Source organism: Emiliania huxleyi, assembly GCF_000372725.1.
Source record: "Emiliania huxleyi CCMP1516 unplaced genomic scaffold EMIHUscaffold_41, whole genome shotgun sequence".
In the NCBI taxonomy this organism is placed as follows: domain Eukaryota; phylum Haptophyta; order Isochrysidales; family Noelaerhabdaceae; genus Emiliania; species Emiliania huxleyi.
The window spans coordinates 609511-627757 of NW_005198900.1; the positions used below are offsets into that span (position 1 = coordinate 609511).

Sequence of the window (18247 nt, forward strand, 5' to 3'; positions counted from 1 at the left end):
GGGAGATTAGGGGTACGGGGACCAGTTCCCGCCCAAAAACGGATTTGCCCTGGGGGTTTTTTTCCACCACACCCTTGCCTTCATGTTGGGGGACAGGAGGGGGGGGCCACGGGCCGCCGCTTTTTTGGAGGGGGGGGGTTTTGCCCTCGCGGAGGGATTCTTGGACTTTTTTGGGGGTACCACGCCCCCGCGCGGGGGCGCGCCCGAATTGAGGCAGGGGATGGGGCCCCCCCCCCCCCCCGGGGGGGGGGGGCCGTTCCCGGCCGCAGTTTCCGCGCCCGCCGGGTCTTGCACCCTTTTTCCTTGGGGGGGAGCCCCCTTAAGGGGGGGGGGCGACGGGGGGGGGGGGGGAACCGGGGGGGGGGGGGGACCCGGCGCGGAGGGGGACCCCGACGAGGGGGGGGCCTTTGCGCGCACGTTTGGGGAGGGTTTTTTGGGGGCATTTGGGCTCGCCTTTTCCTGGGAGGAAAACTGTCACTTGGGGGGGGGGGGGCTTTTTTCAGGGCTCGCTGCCGAGGGGCCCCCGAGGGGGGGGCCGCGCCCCGCCCCACGCCGCCCGGGGGCGGTTACCCCCCCCCCCCCCCTGGTGCCCCGCCCCGTTAACGCCCCCCCCCCCCCCCTGCCCCGCCACCGCGAGCAGGAGCCGTGGGACGATCACCGGCCGCGAGGGGCTGCGAGCGCGCCGGCTGGCCCCGCGGGGGGGCGCAGCAGCCGCGGGGCCACCGTTGGCGAGCGGCGGGCGGCGGGCGGCGCCACGCGCGAGGCTGCGCTGCTTTGGATGCTGCAGGCGTTGCTGCGGCAGTTTGCACCGCACGACGTCTCGCCCGCGCAGTTCGAGGAGCTCGCGCCCCTCGTGATCGCCGCGTTCCACTCTCGCCGCGCGGCCGTCTCGGCCGCGGCGGAGGCGCTGCTCGGCGAGATGGTGGGGCGCGCGCCGCGAGGCACGCCGCCCGCCATCTTCTGCCTCACCGCCGCCAGGCCCTCGCCGGCACCGCCTCCGTGGGACGGTCCGCTTGTCGCGCCCGCCGCCACCGACGGCCGCGCCTCTCTGCTCGCCGCGGCGGCGCTGCTGCAGGAGCACGCCCTCGGCGTCTCGCTCGCCGACGGCCCGCCGCCGCCGCCCGAGGCGGCGAGGCCAGCCGCCGCCGCGCTGGCGCAGCTGCCCGCTGCGCCTCTGCCCGAGGTGCCCCTCGCGCCGGAGACGGAGTCGGAGGCAGAGTCGTCCGAGCCGCCCGGTGACTCACCGACCCCCGCGCCCCCCCTCCCCTCCCCGCCGCCGCCACCCCGCCACCCCCTCCCGCCCCGCTCCCAAGCGCTCCCGGTCTCGCTCTCTGTCCTCAGCCCCGCTGCCCTCGCCCCGCGCGCAGGTACCCCCTCCGAGACGCTGCCTTCCACCCCCGCCTCCATCCCCGCCCCCAACCCCTCGTTTCTCGGGGCGATGGCGCGCGCCGCCTCACCGCAGCTCGGCTCGCAGCCGCCGCTGCCGCCGCCGCCGCGCCTCCGGACGCGCTCGTCCGACGGGGTGGCGGTGAGCCCGGTCGGCGAGGCGAGCACCGCGTTTAGCTCCGAGCCGTCGAGCGAGCTCCGAGCTCAGGCAGAGGAGTCGGATTCGGATCTGGACATCGACGCTTTCTCGTCGGACGACGACTACGGCGACCTCGACTCCAACAGCGGGCGGTGAGGGCCGGCGGAGAGTCCGCGGGCCGCCCGCGAGCTGGAGCTCGAGTAGAGTCGCTTGGTCGAAGGCCCTTCCGGGTCGAGAGGACGGGGGGCCGATGCGGCGTATAAATAAATACGCTCTTCTTCTCGCAGCTGCGAGACATATGCTTTCTCGGAGCGGGGCATCCAAAACAACAGCCAACAGGGCGCGGAAGGGAGGTGGGTCCGCCATACGGCTTTACGCGCAGGCCGCAGCGCAGAGGAGGCGCAGCCGCAGGGAGTGCCCGCCCTAGGCGTAGGGGGCACACACGGTAAGCTCAAAGGGGAGTGAACAAGCGCGCCGCACAGGCGACGTGCACGCTCGCCGCCTGCGCTCGCCGCGTCGCTCTCTCCCCGCCCCTTTCTCTGCTTGAACGGGAATAAAGAGAGAGCTTCTGCGAGCCTCGCTCGGCTCCTCTCGGTCGCGATGGCCGCCAAATCCGTGTGGGGGCACCTGGCACCGCTTCGGGATTAATTCTTTCTTGGTGGTGCAAAAAGAATTTAGCAAAAATAGTCGGAATCGCCCGATTCCGCATTCGGTTCCGGATCGTCCCGATCGTCCCGCCCTAATATCTGGTAACAGCTGTTTTTAACGGAAAAGCCCCCTACAGCTACACTGGATCAGTAAAAACACTCTCAGTCTCGGACGGTTAGGAGGGTAAGACTCTGACCTGTTCCGACCTTGATCCGACTGTGATCAGACCGAAGCTGAGTACTGATTGGACATAGCCTGCTATGAAGGTTATCCTTCAACGTGAGGACTCTTACACGAGCATGCCTCGTCTCGGTATACTCGGACATTCATAGCGGCCGCCCGCTTGAGCGCGTCCCGCGCCTCGCTAGTGCTCACCGTGCCGCTCTAGCGCGCCCCTCAGCCACACATCACAAGCACCCTCCCGAGTGCCCTCGGGGCGCTGCATTGCTCGCGACGCGCCGCCGTGTGGCGCGCGACACAAACCAGAGACAGCTGCTCGGGTCGATCGAGCACGACGCCCTACTTCGCTGTATCGAGCGACCCCTCGGCGCGCCACACATGCGCTGGCCGCCTTCGCGAGGCGCCCTGCGCCTCCTCTACACGCACCGCACGCCTTCGCGTCGCGTGCCTTTGGCGAGAAGGCCGCCTGCAGCCGCAGCCGCCTCGCCGCCTCTTACACGAGCACGCCTCATCTCGGCATACTCAGAGATGCATAGCGGCCGCCCGCTCGAGCGCGCCCCGCGCCTCGCTAGGGCTCACCATGCCGCTCTAGCGCGCCCCCTCAGCCAGACAGGCACCCTCTCGAGTGCCCTCGGGGCGCTGCATCGCCCGCGACGCGCCGCCGTGTGGCGCGCGACACAACCAGAGACGGCTGCTCGGGTCGATCGAGCACGACGCCCTACTTCGCTGTATCGGGCGACCCCATGGCAGCCTCCTTCCGACGTCTTTGAGTACGCACTCCTTGGAGAAAGCGCCACCGAGCAGCAGCGTCGTGAGGCCAAACGTGGAGAGGGAAGGCGGCATAGGACCAAGTCGCCGCTGGTTTTCCCGAGAAAAAAGAAAAAATGGCGGATTCCGACTGCACTACAAGTGCTCCAAATAACAAAAATTCCTGTGTGGTGGCGGCGTGCCGTCCTCCCAACCATCGGCACACCGAGAAAAGAAATCGCTGGGCGCATCTCCGCCCGCCTCTCATGGTCTCTCTCGCATGCGTCCCGTCCACGGTGCGTGTCGTCTCTAGACCCGCCCGGACTTTTGCTATGTGCCATCCCTCTTACGTACTCCGACCAGCGAACTCTAGAGCGGCCTCTGTCGAGGCCTCTGCAACGTGTGCCAGATAGATAACTCCGCGGCAGACCCCTCCTCGCCCTCCTCGTCCTCGCCGCCGCCGCCGCCACTGCGGCCGCCGCCGCCGCCGCCGCCGCCGCCGCCGCCGGTCGCATCGCCCCCACCTCCAGCAGCGCCGCGGGAGGTGTCCGCAACGCCGCCGCCAGCGACGGTGGCGCCCGTTGGCACCAGGGCGCGCAGGCGGGCGGCGGCGGCCTGCTGCAGCGCGTCGACCTAGTCTCGGACAATCTCGGTGAGTCTCGCTCGAGCTCGGTCAATCTCGGGGCGGGCTGCTGCAGCGCGTCGAGACCTTCTCGAAGCGTATCGACGGGTGCGCCGCCCTCGCCGCCTCGACCGAGGTGTCGCTCAGGTCAACGCCGACCACCGCCTCGCCGCCGCAGATCTCCGCGGCGATGGCGCACGTCGCGCCGCGGTCACTGCCGATCTCGAGGACGAGGTCGTCCGGGCGGAGGCTGCTCGCCGCTGCCCGACGGTACCCATCCGTCTCTCGGCAGCAGCAGCAGCTGCCGGGAGGAGAAGAGGAGAGAGGAGCAGAGGAGTCCGGAGTGGAGCTGCTCTCGCCGTCTTCCGCCGCCTCTCCTACCGCCATGCCTCCCTCCGCTGCTCCTCCCTCCTCTCCACCGTCCGCCTCGCCTCCCGCCGCGGCCGGCACGAGGACAGCCTCTCCTACGCGAGGGAAGCTCTCGAGCAGAGCCTCGAGCGTCGTCGTCGCCGGCCGCTTGCCGGTGGCGGCGGAGCTGTCTGAGGCCGCCTTTGGTCGCTCCACGGCGCACTTCACTGGTGGCTCTTCACGACACGGCGCTGCGTGCTGCGGAGTAGCGTTCGGTGCGATCAGCGAGCCTATGCCTCGGCTCCGCGACAGACGCAAGTGATGGCAGAGTAGTTTCGTGAGAAGAATATAATATCGCGAGAGAACAGGGATCCCCTATAGGGCCATGGCATGGCATGGCACAAATTTATGCAATATCCGGAGTGCCGAGTGCTCCTCACTCAGGGGGGTCACAACTACCGAGTTCCTAGAGTCTAGCTGCCACGTTCAAAACCAGGACGGCGGCAGTGATGGTGCTATCACGGGAGCGGGGTGTCAGGAGACGGAACACGGAGGAGCTGTGTTAGGTCACTAGAGACCCACACCATCGCTACATCACCACAGCCACCAAGTCGGATACAAGTCGATGACAATGTGCGCGGCAGGACAAACCAAACATGAGACGGTTTTACACAAGGACGGTCAGGCTACGGTCAGGAAGTAGGTTTGAGTTCACACTCTCCAACACTCCCCCATTGTCTCCGCAGTCTTCATGAATGAGGATGCGGCAGACAACAACAGCAGAGTGTGAATGTGTCTGAGCGTAGGTATGCCGGTTACCCCACCGGCGTCTCGCGGGGCTGGCTAAGCGTCCAACCTTGCGTCTTCGCGAAGGATGGTCTTGCTTGTTGGCAAGACTTGCGCGCTAAGATGATCCAGTGAAGGGGTCAAAGCGCGGCCGAGTGGGCGGAGAGAGAGAAAGGGGAGATAATGAACAGGAGCTCGTTGTGGAGCTCGGTCATGGCGCGCCGCGAGCTGCAATCCGGGCTGAGCGTCGCGGGGCGGCGGCTTGAGCGGGCGCGGCAGGCGCGGCGGGCGCGGGAGCGGCAGCGGGGGCGCCCCCTTGCGGCGCGGCGATTGGGCCGTTGGGAGGCCTCGCCGCGTTGACGCGGATGAGCGCATCAGGGACGTGAGGACGATCTTCAATGCCCCGAACGTTGATGTTGCGCCACGGGCCGCCGACGTCGGAGATGGCAGGCTCAGTCTCAGACGTCCAGACGGCAGAGACGCTCGTAGAGGCGCATTGGACTTCTTGCCAGAGGCGTTGGACAGCAGTCTGTGCTCTGTGCCGTCAATCGGTCGCATAGGTCTGCCAGAACTTCTTGGGCGTGCCGGGGCAGGGGTGGAGGTCGGTCCACGCGCAGCCCGTCTCGCAGACAAAGGGCGGCGTGGGCGGAGGCGCGGGAGGTGCGGGCGGCGCGGACGGAGGGGACTTGGGGCAGCAGAAGTTGAAGCAGGCGGAGCCGTCGTCGTCGGGGGGGCAGTGACGAAAAGCCGGGAAAGCGAAAAAGGCTAAAGGGTCGAAAAAGCCAGACACTACTGGTGGTCCAGAAGGGAGCGCAGCTGCGCACTGTCCACTCACTCCGATGGAGCCCGATATGTATGTGTGAGACCTGAGAGCAGCGTGCAGCTGGAGCGCGTGCGTGTATGATGTAACATACGTTCAACAATGGCAGAGACGTGGGCTGACAGCGCTGCCTTCGGGGGCCCCGTGCCGGAATGAGCCGGCCACAGGCCGTGGCCCAGAGCGCTGACGCTCCGAGCCACCGCTGCACGCACGCTAGACTGCCACAATCAGATACTCCTCCTCATCCGAGTACCCGCCCATCCTACGCACGATTAGTGTTCACGCACGGATCACAGCTCTCATCTCGTTGTCGTTCAACAATGGAGGGACGTGGGCTGACTCGCTTGATGTGGTGCGTGACGGTGAGGTCAAAAGTCAGCACTGCACAGCCTTGGGTTGTCAGAGTCCAAGCATCGAGGCGTGCTGTTCCAGCATCTTTGCGGTTGTCTCCTGCCCGCACAACTTCATTACCATCTCAGTGAATTCCCCGGGGAACACTCCCAGGCAACTTTTCGCGCAGTACAGCTCTTTCGTCGTGGACCCCTCGGTCCAATTCCCGCCCAAACACCTCTTGGCCCAAAAGGAATCCTTTCCCGGTTTGCTCGACCTGCCGTAGGCGGAGCGAGCCAATCGGGAATGCGGCGTTTCCCCATCGTCTTTCGAAACCTTGTCCGCGCAAGCCCAATTATTCTTCCGGATGTAGGGAGCGGGGACGTCTTCCAAGGTCATGGAGCAATTGGTGGCCTGCGAGGGAGTTTATGGCTGGGGAGCCATCGCTAGAGCGGGCGGGGAGCGTCCACGCGGCGCGCCTTCTCCTCCGGCAGGTCCGCCTACAAAACACAGGCGCAAGGAGCTGAACCTCGCGCACGCCGACCAGAGTGGCACGGCGAACCGCTGCGGCGGGCAGGGCTCGAAGCACCACTTCATGATCAGCCGCAGCGCCGAGGGCGCGCGCCAGGTCCAAGAATCTTCTCCAAGAATCTTCCTGCGCAAGAAGGACGTGAGGACCGTGAGCTCGGCCAGCCTATGCGGCCGCAGGGTCTCTCTCGGCCAGGAAGGTATCTCAGAGGGTTCAGAGCAGGACGTGGTGCTCGGGTGGACACTCCAGTCTCCACGCCCCCAATCAGCTGCCAGCTCGACGCACGTGAGTGCTAGTGGCGAATTGAGTGCTAGTGTCGCTGCAGCAGCACCTCCCCCGCTCGAGCGGACGCGAAAGTAGCACGGAGCATGGGGGAGGGGGGGGGGGGGGGGGAGTGCACCTCGAGGAACGCCGGCTTGCCCGCGATCGCCACCATCATCACGGCTCCCGTCGCAACGGACGTGCCAACGACGGCTGCGCCGGCGAGGAGGACCTTCCACCAGGGGATCCCCTTGGGATCGATCATCGCGTACTTACCTGCCGGAAGGCGAGCCCACGCGTGCTCAGCTCTCTCCGCCTATCTGATCTAGGGGGCAGGCTGCACGTGCTCAGTCAGCTTGATGTGCGCAGCAGGGGGGGAGCGGGGACACGCTCGAGCGGGAGGAAGGGTGAGCGGGCTGGGCCCACCGTGAGGGGAAGGGGCTGGTCACTGATCTAACGGCGGCTGCGCTGTTGGACCCGCGAGATAGGCTAGTGCTACACTGATCCATCACAAGGGCCGCGCACCGAGTTAGAGACGAGGCCGACGCCGGGGGCAAAGTGGTCCGTCCTTGCGTCCGGCCGTCGGCTTTCATGATTGGCATTGATTTCCTTCCGGCTTCGTAAGTTCTTTATCGAAAAAGTCATTATTTTTGAAGAGTTAAAAGTCGAATCAGAGCGGTGTCGACATTGTCCTCCATTTTCGAATACTCTATACGGCTGCTCGACCTCTCGAGGTCGAGCCGCTCGCGAGAGCCTCGTCATATATACACAACACACACGTGCGACTCTCTGGTCTCTGCGAGCGAGAGCAGCGAGACGGACGGGACACAATACACAGAGAGCAGGGGCCTAGGTGCCGGTCGTCCTCACCTGTGCATTGTGTTTCGGACCAACAAGTTGTGCATGCAAACAGTAGCGTGACGCGCATCACTGTGCAGGCCGAGCGCCGGGCCAGCACAGCACGCGCCGGCCGCCGCCGCAGAGCGGAGCCAGACCTAGACAGCTAGACCATACGGAGACGTCCCTGTCCACCCCCAAGCGGCACGGTCCAGCAGGAGAGCGCAAGAGACGAGTCCGGCGCTCGGCGAGAGGGGCGGCTGCCCCCCCGGTATGCGCCCGTCTCCTCAGCATGTGGCGACGCTGCGGATGAGCAGCTTGGGCGCAGACACGTCGAGGTACCCTGCGGAACGGGGAGGCGACTGCTTCGGACGCAAGTCGTGCGCCAAACACCGCGCGGCGGGCGATACGCACCGCGGAAGGACTGCTCGTGCAGCGACGCCGCCGCCGCCGCCTCCGCCTGCAGTGACGCGCAGGTGTTGAGGTCAGATTGAGGCCACCAGGGTGAGGTCGGCGAGAGAGTGGGGCCGCGCTAGCGGAGGTGGTGATGAGGCAGGCAACAAGGGTGGCGGAAGGGAAGGCGGCGTCGGCGACGGTGGCGGCGGCGACGGTGGCGGCGGTGGCGGCGCTGGTGGTGGCAACGAGGACGGCGGTGGAGAGGGCAGCGGCGGAGAGGGAGCGGCGGCGAGGGCGGCGGCGGCGAAGGCAACGGCGGCGAGGGCGGAGGCGGTGACGGCTGCGGAGCCAAGGGCGGCGGCGGCGGCGGCGGCTGCGGCGAGCTCATCGGCACATTCGGCGGGAGGGTCGGCGGTGGGGCCGACGGCGGTGGGGGCGGCGGGAATCGCCGCCGCCCCGTCACGGTGGGCGGCGGTGCGGTTTGCGTGCGGTGTTGGTTGCCTCGCCGTGCGGCCACTCGCGGGCGAGGGGCGCGAGCGCGCGCCTGGCGTGCCTCGGCGGCGAGGCGCTCCGCCGCCATGAGCGCGAGGTCGACCTGATGATGAACACACGCAGGTCGGTGTGGGAATCTCGGTCTCGTGCAGTGGGCGTGTGAGTACGAAGGCAATGCATGCGGCGAGTACGGCCGCGGCTCTCTCGAATGCGGACGGGTACGTCTCATCACGGGGGCTGGTTGGAAGACAGGGATGTGTCTTCCGCGTCGAGGGATGGTCGACCTGGTCTGCACAGAGAGCGGCGTGCGTCTGCAGCTCGGACAGCAGCTCAGGGAGCTCCGGCATCTCGACCACCGCACCGCCACCGCCGCCGAGCGACTCGGCTTGAATGACCGCCCGCGACGGGAGGCCGGCGTCGGCGGCGGCGTCCCACTCCGCCGCGCACGCTTCGAGCTCGCTCACCCGTGCTCGCAGCACCGCCTCCCGGTGCTGCAACGCCTCGTTCGAGTCGGCCGCCGGCGCGGAGTGCACGCCAGCGCGCGCGAGCTCGTCCATGCAAGCGTCGAGCAGCGGCGCAGTCTCGGCCGGCAGGCTCCCGGGCGCGCTGCACACTTCGTACAGCGCAAAGAGCAGCTCTGGCGGCGCGCCGCACAGCGTCGGCCGTGCCGCCAGCGCGGCGGGAGGTGCAGGCGAGCTGGTGGCGTCAGCTGGCGGCTGCGGCACGGCGGCAAGGGTCGTGATCGGTGCCGGCGCGTGCTCCTTCTCCGGGGGGTCCGGCACGGGGGCAGCAGCGACGGCCCTCTTGGGGTTCTTGCGCCGCTTGAACTTGAAGCCGCCGTCGACCTCGCAGCCGCCCGGCGTGCTGGAGCGCTTGAGCGCCGATCGCTCCGGCTGCTGGCGGACGGCCGGGGACTTGGCGCCGGAGAGACTGCGGCGCGAACGCGTGCTGCCCGGCGCGGCGGCGAGGTCGAAGCCGACGGATTTTCTGCCCATCGGTGTGGACTCAAACGCCCTGCCTTTTCTTCTTTTTGAGAGCGCCTTCGTTGTTAATAGTACAAGCCCAAGGTCCCTGGTAGCAGCCATCACTCGCACACACACGCCGCACTGCACCGCGCGCCCGCCCGCTGCCCCGCCCAGGCGGGAAAGAGATAGGGAGATGGAACAGCCCGAAGGAGGAACACCAAACACGTCAGGGGGTCACGACACGCACCGACCCTTCACGAACCGAAAGGCTGCACCCGGGGAAGGCACAGTAATCCGGGCACGTGTTGGGCGCCCCGTTCCGTCTGGGGCTAGGTCGGCTCAGGGCCCCGTCCACTTCCCTCCCGCTTGGCGCGTGATGATGAGGAGATGCCACCCAGGCCAGCCAGGGCAGGGGCGGGGCGAGGGCGGAGGGCGGGATGGGCGCCAAGCGGGAGGGAGCGAACGGGGTGGGGCGCACAGATGGGGGATGGCGAAGGTGGGGGGGCGGGAAGGGGGGAGGGCGGCGGGAGGACGGAGGTCGGCATGGGCGGGCGGTGGGTGGTTCGGTAGGATAGGTAGATAGGTGAATGTGCCATCGAGCGTTCTCCGAGACACGAGATCTAGCACGAGATCAACGGAGGTACGGTCCTCCGCGATCCTAGCGCGCGACACTAGTAGATCATCGCGACCGCGACGGCGGGGGCGGGCGTCTCTCGCAGCAAGTACTTGCGAGCATAGTCGAGCAGGCCCGTCCCGGGCGCCACAAACTCCTCCGTCGAGATGAACCCCGAGCCGTCGTGGTCCCACCGTCGCCAGCACTCGTCGAGCGACGCGCTCAACTCAGCGTAGTTGAGCGGGAACTGCGAGACGAGCGCGAGCTCCGCCTCCCTACGCGACAGCCGCCCGTCGCCCGCCGCATCGGCGGCGGCGAACCATGCGCGAGGATTGTCTTCGATTCGCGGCATCAGCCGAATCGCAGCGCTGTCAGTGCGGCACAGGGGGCACATCAAGCCCGTGCCCGACTCGTGGTCGACAGTAGACCGCGCGTTCTCCAGCATTTCGGCACAATCTTCGTGAATGTAATGCGGGCAAGTCCTCCGCGCGCCGCGAACGAACACAGCGCAGGGCCGCAGGCACAGCCCCTCCATGCAGATGGGGCATTCGGCGACATGGCCTTCTGAGATTGTCCCGGCCAGCACGCGGCCAAGCTTGCCATCGGAGCGTGTCGAGTCGATGGGATCGGCCGGCAACGAATCGGGCACCTCCTCGTTGGGCATGCCGATTGCCGATTCGCCGCCCTCAGCTGTCCGGGCCTGCCCCTGCGCCTGCGCCTGCTGCGGCTGCGACTGGCCGAGGATCATTGCGAAGATAAGTGCGAAGGGCCATGCGCAGATGATGACTGCAACGAGCAGCGGGTCGGGCTCGAGAGGGCAACTACTGAAATCGATGAATGGCGCTTGCTCGCCTTCTGCCCAACGGATGGGACACTTCTTGCCATCCTCAACTGTCCAGCCTAACGTGCCACGCGCCCCACAATCCCAGCAATCGTGCCCATACTCACAGATTGAGTAGTCGTGGCCAGGTCCGCCGTCGTCGCAATAACCGTCCCTACTCGTGGTGACCAAGTCGCCGCCGTCCCAACAGTCGTCAGCACACACCCAATCGAGCGGCAGCGGCGGCGGCGGCATCGGCGAGGCGGAGGGCGGAAGCAGGGGTGCGAGGGTGAAGGTCGCGCTGCCGGAGAATCCGGAGTCGAGCGTGAACGTATAGCCCGCACCCTCCCACCGGTCGCCGTTCCAGCCGTCGCCGTACGAGTCGTTCATGTCGAGCGTGCACTCGCCGGGCGGCGCGGACAGGTTGCCGGAGCAGGGGGCTCCTCCACTGCCGATCAACGCGCCGCTGCACATCAGGGTCCACGACACCTCGTACTGCCAGCGGCCGCCGCCAGCCACGGTGACCTGGAACTCGATTGAGGGGGCCGCCGGAGAGACGCTTGCGGTTCGGCAACTCGCAAATGCCGAGCCCAGGATACCGATGATGGAGAAGGCAGCCAACCAGATCCAGATCCCAGTGGCGCCTCGAGTGGCCTGCAGGCGTCCCCCCAGACGGGCCCGCAGACGGGCCTGCAGACGGGCCTGCAGATCGACAGGAGCACGGTCTTCGTCCGTCCTCATGCGCGCCAAAGGTGCGATGCACTCCGGGCTGAGAGTGCGCAGCGGTGCCGCTGGCGTGCTCACCACACCCACCCATCATGCCTGCATCATTCCTGCATGGGGTGTCAGCCCCGGCGACATCAGACCACGCGTTCAGATATTGGGGTGTCAGCCCCCCCGTGTCGCGATGCACTCCCCCGGTGCCTTCCCCTGTCGGGATGCGAATTCTTTTCGACTCTTATATATCCGCCTGTGAGTGCGAGGGGGAAGACGACGCCTTCCAAGACACAGTCGGCGAAGAGGCTAGCGGAGACCCGACAAAGAGAAGAGAGAAACAGAGGCCGAGAGAGTGACGTCTAATGCGAGCGCGTCGTGTAGTAGTGGAGTGAGCGTCTTGGCTCTCGCGCTGGGCCCGTGATGTCGAGTAGAGAGAGAGAGCGAGCGACCTGTGGAGGGGCCGACGTCGAGCTAACTGCGCGCTCGGCGAAAGCCCCTCAGGTGCCTGCGCGCCGACTACCCCCCGGTGTTTTGACACCATTATTCGGTAATTCAAAAATTGATCTGCCAGTCTGAGAAATCCTAAGACTTTTTACAGTCGCGCTGCAGCTCGCGGCGGCGGATGAGATTGCGACTCCCCGTCTTTCTAGCCTGGCGTTTGTGCCCCGTTTGTGCCGCGTCCCGTGCCCCCGACGCCCGAGTTCATTAAAAAAAGAAGAAGTCGGCGAGGCGATTTATCGCGCGACGTTTGCGTGCGTTGTTGGCGTCGAATAGCCTTAAAATCTTGAACATGTGTGAACGGACAGCTAAAATCTTGCGAAAATGCGCCCCAGAGCTCTAAAATCTTGGTCTAAAATCTGAAAATCGCCGGCCTGCGGCCGGCCTCAAAAATCTTAAATTCGGCGTATCTCGGTGATCTCGCCGACGCTCTAATTCCTGTGCCATGATCCCCGCGCCGGGCAGCCTCGTCGCGCTGCGGCAAGCCGCCGCTGCTCACCAGCGTGCAGACGAGGAGAGGCTGGCCGCCGCCTTGGAGCGGGAGGCGGCGAAGGTCAGGGAGCTGGAGGAGGACCGCGAGGCTGCCGAAGAGCTGACCGATGTGGAGCAAGAACTCGAGCAGCTCCGCAGCGAGTACGCCACGCGCCGCGAACATCACAGCGCTGCGCTGCTCGCAGGATGCCGCGAATCGATCACACGCGTGCCTCGGCTCGCCGCTGTGATGACAGCCGAGCAGGCGTTGGCAGATCCCGAGCGTGTGCTGGCGTGGCTTCTCAGCGCGGCGGGCACGGCGCATCCGACAGCGCCTGCTGCGGGCTTGATTCCCCCGACACCGCCCACACCGGCCGAGGCAGCTGAGCAGGCGGAGGAGGGTTCGTGCGAAGGGGCGGCGGCGCCTTCGCGGTGCCCAGGGCTGATGGAAGAGGCGAGGCCCCCGGCCCGCGAGGCCGCCAGCTCCGACGCTCCACCCCCGAAGCGCACGCGCTACACGGAGAAGTGCTGGGGCGACGTCGTCTCGGGCGGCGCGCTGGGCTGCGAGGCGCTGCCTCCGCAGGCGCCGAGGGCCGCCTTTCGCGAGAAGTTCTGCGGGCGCTGCCGGCAGCGGGGCGTGTTTGTGCCGGCGTCGAGGGTGCGCATGCCCATCGGCGCGGGCTCCGGCGAGATCGCCAACAGCCACGGGCCCGGCTTCTGGAACGAGCCATCCCCAGCCTCGCGCTGGCCTACGCACCGCGTCGTGAACCAGACGTCCGACTGCTCGGGCCCGAGGCTCGTAATCCTTAAGGTTGAGCTTCCGGTCCCGCTGCCCGGCCTTGCCGAGGCCGCCGCGCTGTCCGCCTCCGACGGCTGGGTCGCCTTCACGGTCGGCCGCACGCTCAGGAGCAAGTTGGCTCTGCCGTCGGCCGTTGCGATTCCTCTCTCGCCGGCCCCGTCGCCCGAGCGCGACACCCCTGAGGCTCGCACCGCATCAGCCGAGGGGCGTGTCGAGGGGTTTGCGGCGGCGGCGCAGGCGGGCGAGGCGTCTGGGTCTGCGTTGGAGGCCGGCCTCGAGCCCTTCCTCGCGGAGATCTCGTTCGCTCTCGGCCCGCTCGCCGAGGCCGGCACGCCGCCGCCGCTTGGGCCCGACGAGATGACGTGGCAGTTCGGGGGCGGCAGCACCTTCGACGAGCTGCTTCTCTCTGGCTCGGCGACACCGCCGCTGCTGCAGACGCGTCCGACTCCGGAGGCAAGCGTGCCGCCGCCCTCCATGCCGCCTTCGCCGCCGGCCACAGCTGGCTTTTTCCGGCACGTGGATGTCCGCGCAACACTGTTCAGTCAGCACGCCCTCGGCGCCGCCGTCGCTTGCTCCTGCGCCGTGCACGCCCTCGCCGGCTATCGTGCCGACGCAAGCAACCAGGGCGACAGCGTAGTGGAGGTCAACATCTGGGGGCTCATGCTCACTGTCGTTCTCGCGTATGCTCTGGCCAGGGCGTACGGCAGCTATCGCAGGGCCGCGCTCACCATCACGTATGGCACCACCGTGGCATCGATCGTTACCCTCCTCTTTGATGCGCTCCGGCCCGTGGAAGGAACGACTGCAGCTCTGGGGCTAGCCGCGTTTGCCGACGCGCCCGTCTCTGCGGTCGGCTGCCAGTTCGCCTACGGCCTCCTCCTCGGCGTGCAGCCACTCAACACCTCGGTACGAAGCAAGAACCTCTGCGCCACAATTGGCATCTGGGCGACCAATCTGGCCAGTATGCTCCTCCGCACGGGGGACGCGGCATTCCTAAGCGTGCTGCTCGCACGCACCGCTCTGCCACTATCGGCTGGCTTTTCGGCCGGCGTGGGGTATACGAGGTGGAAGCGGGCTGCTGCTGCAGCCGATCCTGAGGCCCGCAGCCTGCTCGAGCCACCTTCGCCTCCGCCTGCTCCGCCCGGGCCTTCGGGCGGCCCCTCGAGCGACCCACGACCCGATGTCGAGCAGGCGGCGCCCAGGCACCGAATCACCCAGGAGGAGCGGGTGATGATCTCGCGTCAGGAGGCGGCCTTGCGTGCGACGCAGATCGATCCGGCAGGCTTCCTCTCTAGGTCGGTCACTAAACTGCTGGAGTGCTTGACAATGGAGGACTCGGAGAAGGATAGAACACACACAAAGGAAACGCGTTGATCGTTGTGTTTTTGGACGTGCCGGGAGGCACGATGTCAGACATGACAACATGCTGCACATGTGTTACATATTGTGCCTTTGCGCTTTAACCCTGTTCCTGAGAATAAATACATAAAAATAAAAACGGACACCAGCTCTCTACTGTGAGAACTGAGATGACCCGCCCACTCGAGTGCGGCGCCCAGATGCTAGTGCTTGAGAGGATACCACAAACGCGGCACGGCCCGTTTTGGCTGTCTGCGGAGATTCTGTCTTAGCACACACAGTGAGTCATTCGGAGTCATTCGATGGCCAGAGTGCGATTGTGGGGGGAGATTTTTAGCAATACCAAACAACTCTAACACTCACACGTTTTGTCGATTGTGTGTGTGCGGGAGTTGGTTTGTCGGGAGGGAGGGGCAGGCTGCTCACCCACGTGCACCGGGCCAGTGCTTGCACTTTGAATGCCGCGGGGCTCCTGCCCGTGTCCGGGTGTGGAGATGCGAGGCCAGCGAGGGTCGCCCCCCCTTGCCCCACCACTTTGTGTGTGTGGAGAAATTTACCTTACCTTACCTTACCTGGGTAAAAAGGAACAGGTCCCCGCCCGTGCGATCTTTGTGCAGTCTGTTCCTGAAGAGTGCCGGTTGGCAAAACAATAAGAATAACGGCGGCGCACAGCTCAAGGTGACTGTGCGCTTCTGCGCGGGGACCACCCCGGCGGCGGGACGGCGGCCGACCGTACCCTCGGCAGGCAAGCGGCGTACGATGCCACCTCCGGCTGGAGGGCGGCACAGAGGAACCTCGCCTGGGGGCGGGGGCCCCCGCCCAAGTGCTCCAAGTTTGCAGAGAGTTTGTCACGCTGCTTTTTCGTTTTTATGTGTGGGTGGTTGTACCTGTGTTAGTGCCAGTGTGTACGTACGTACTTTTAGCTTACTGGGAGAAAAGAGAGAGGGGGGTGTGTTCTCTAGGCCCCTAAGGGCCCTACGCGCGGCGTGAGAGCTCGGAAGCGAGCTTTGCACGGCGATCGAGGATGGCACGGTTCACCCCCTTCACCGAAGCGATGGAGATGCGTTCCGCGTGGTGTGACACAAATGAGAGGCGGGAGTGGGGAGGGTACGCGTCTCACACAAAAAACAATAAGACGCACAAGCACAGACGGCTGTCAGCGTGTCTAGGGGTCGTCTCTAGGCTGGTTGGCCTTGATTTGGATCAAAGATGGCCGCAAGAAACGGTCGCGATGCCTCGTGTGAACGCTGTGAAGAGTGACTTCTCGAAGTCACTCGGTCCATGGAGACACAACACCAGCAATGGCCTCCTCTCGGGAGAGGGAGCCAGCTCTCGTCAACTGCCTCATGCTTGTCCGCTGGCCGCAGCGGCGCGAGATGGTCCAGGCGGCGGTCGCCTCGTTTGTCGCGCAGGACCACCCGAACCGGACGCTGACGGTGGTCAACGACGGCGCACCCTGTGCCCTCTCGGCAGCCTTCTTCGGGTGCGGCGTGGGCGGCCGGGTGCTCCAGATGCCGTCGCCCGCGACCCTCGGCGAAAAGCGCAACGCGGGCGTCGCGGCGGTGCCCGAGGCCGCCTACTCGGCGTCGTTCGACGACGACGACGTCTCCCTGCCCGAGCGGCTCAGCGCCAACCTGCGAGCCATGCGGTCCAGGCGGCCGCCGGCCGCCTTCCTCTCGGCCTCGCGCAAATACATCGCCATCGGCGCCATCGACAACATCGTCGGATTCGAGCTCGGTCGCTGCTACGGCGCGGGCATGGTGGCAGCCGACGTCACCGACGCGCTGCGCTGGCCGAGCCAGGACTGCTTCGAGGACCACTCACTCTACGAGGCGGTGGTGTCGCACGCGGAGCTGCGCTCACGCGTCGCCGAGGCGGACGAGCTGCTGTACGTGCACCGGCGCCACGCGTCCAACGTGACGGCGCCGCACCGCAAGGACATGTGGCAGGGCGTGCTGCCGCTGCAGCTAGCGGGGCCGAGCGCGACCGCGGCGCCGGAGAGGGTGCGTGCAATGCTGCAGCGGCACGCGGGCGTCGCCTTTCTCGTCGACAGCGAGGCGGGTGGCGAGAGCACCGGGGCGACGTGAGGAGGCGCTGCGAGGTTGGATTGAGGTTTTGGGCTTTGTGCCACAGAGAGTATTATGTGTGTGATGACTGATGTGTGTGCGTGCAGGCTGCAGGGGTCGTAGATCGACTTTTCTCGCAGGAGGCGACGACCCGCGCCCGTACGTTGCCCCGTGCCGGCTCAGTCCCGCATGACACAGGCACGGTGGACACACACAGACCACAGAGTCACACACCGTGCTGTCTGCTGACACGTGTGCCCTACGTAGCGCGGAAAGCCGTATTTATTACCCGCGGAACGTGGACGGCGCTGACGGTGAGGGTTGCAGCTTCGCGCAACGGAGGCATCTCGTTCGCACCGCCCCTGCCACCAGTGCCACAAAACTAACGAGCAAGGGCTCAGAGGTTTCGCTCGAGACGACGTGTTTTCGCGCTCTCACCGGGCTCTCCGCGGGGGGCGGGGAGATCGCAGCGGGTCCCGAGGCCCAACGGGTCCACGCCCTTCTACTTTGCCGAGAAGCCGCCGTACACGACGTTGATCGACTCGGGGTCAATCCTGTGGACCACCTGTGAGGACATTCACAGAAGGGTGGCCAGCAGGCGGTGAATGGAAAGCCGTGGGAACGGTGCCAGTCAGAGCCCACCGAAGTTGCGAGCGGGGGCACGGCCTCTAGGAGCGTGTGCGTGCGTGCGTGCGTGCGTGCGTGCGTGCGTGCGTGCGTGCGCGCGTGCGTGCGTGCGTGTGCGTGTGTGTGTGTGTGAGCTCACGCACCTCTCCCACGGCGGTCCGGCCCACTTGAAGCGTGAGCCCGACGGCGCCGCAGTTGACAATCTTGCGCTTCTTGCCGGGGTGGTCGCTGTCGCGCGGCAGGTAGAGCTGGAAGAAGGAGCGGAACCTGTCCAGCAGTGCTCCGAAGGAGTGATTGGTAGTTGATGCACGGTGGAGCTGGGAGACAAGCTGCGGCGCCAGAGCGAGTGCCCGCCCACCACCACCACCGGCTCTTGCCTAGCCTCAAAGAGCTGGTGCTGGAGGGGAGAGGCAGGGTGCCCAGAGGCCACGCAAGGGCCTCCGGCTCTGCCTGGCGGCCGCCCACTGCGCAAAGTCCTGCGGGGCGCGACGGGCAACCACGTGCGGGAGATGTGGCGGGAGGTGTGGCGTCTCGCTCGGGAGATGAGATTTCCGCGGAACACGGGAAGGGGGGGGGGGGGGGGACAGCCCCGCTGGCTGCGCGTCTGACTCGAGGGGTGCCCTCTTCCCTCCCAAAATAACTCGGGGGCAGGCGGCGGCTCTGCCTCTTTTTCTTTTTTTTAAGGGTCTGTGCCGGTTTCGGGTTACTTGAAGGGGTTAACTTTCTTTTTCTTCCTTTTGTGCTCTCATTTTGGCGTTTGTTTCAGTTATCAGGGTTTTCTTTTTTTATTG

General features: G+C 66.2%; 5 protein-coding genes across 5 annotated transcripts in view; 3 read left to right on the forward strand and 2 right to left on the reverse strand.

Annotated features, from left to right (window-relative positions):
• EMIHUDRAFT_451420 (hypothetical protein) overlaps window positions 1-1830 on the forward strand; it is a 3470-nt gene extending 1640 nt beyond the window's left edge. Inside the window, exons 5-6 of the mRNA XM_005769825.1 lie at window positions 641-1235; window positions 1368-1830. Of these exons, the coding sequence (XP_005769882.1) occupies window positions 641-1235; window positions 1368-1681 (909 nt within the window). The 3' untranslated portion in view covers window positions 1682-1830. The remainder of the gene's footprint in view (window positions 1-640; window positions 1236-1367) is intronic.
• Window positions 1831-7448: 5618 nt separating this feature from the next.
• EMIHUDRAFT_355917 (hypothetical protein) lies at window positions 7449-8171 on the forward strand. The gene has a single exon (XM_005769826.1). The coding sequence runs from the start codon at window positions 7907-7909 to the stop codon at window positions 8114-8116; it is 210 nt and encodes a 69-aa protein (XP_005769883.1). The 5' UTR covers window positions 7449-7906; the 3' UTR covers window positions 8117-8171.
• Window positions 8172-10157: 1986 nt separating this feature from the next.
• EMIHUDRAFT_210183 (hypothetical protein) lies at window positions 10158-11660 on the reverse strand (the record flags this gene model as incomplete). The annotated part of the gene is made up of 1 exon (XM_005769827.1): window positions 10158-11660. The coding sequence occupies one exon, from the start codon at window positions 11658-11660 to the stop codon at window positions 10158-10160; it is 1503 nt and encodes a 500-aa protein (XP_005769884.1).
• Window positions 11661-12579: 919 nt separating this feature from the next.
• EMIHUDRAFT_102679 (hypothetical protein) lies at window positions 12580-14778 on the forward strand (the record flags this gene model as incomplete). The annotated part of the gene is made up of 1 exon (XM_005769828.1): window positions 12580-14778. One exon carries the CDS (start codon window positions 12580-12582, stop codon window positions 14776-14778), a length of 2199 nt encoding a protein of 732 aa, XP_005769885.1.
• A 2553-nt stretch (window positions 14779-17331) lies between these two features.
• EMIHUDRAFT_210186 (hypothetical protein) overlaps window positions 17332-18247 on the reverse strand; it is a gene marked incomplete at both ends in the record, with an annotated part of 1033 nt that continues 117 nt past the window's right edge. The window contains 2 exons of the mRNA XM_005769829.1: window positions 17332-17394; window positions 17600-17723. Of these exons, the coding sequence (XP_005769886.1) occupies window positions 17332-17394; window positions 17600-17723 (187 nt within the window). The remainder of the gene's footprint in view (window positions 17395-17599; window positions 17724-18247) is intronic.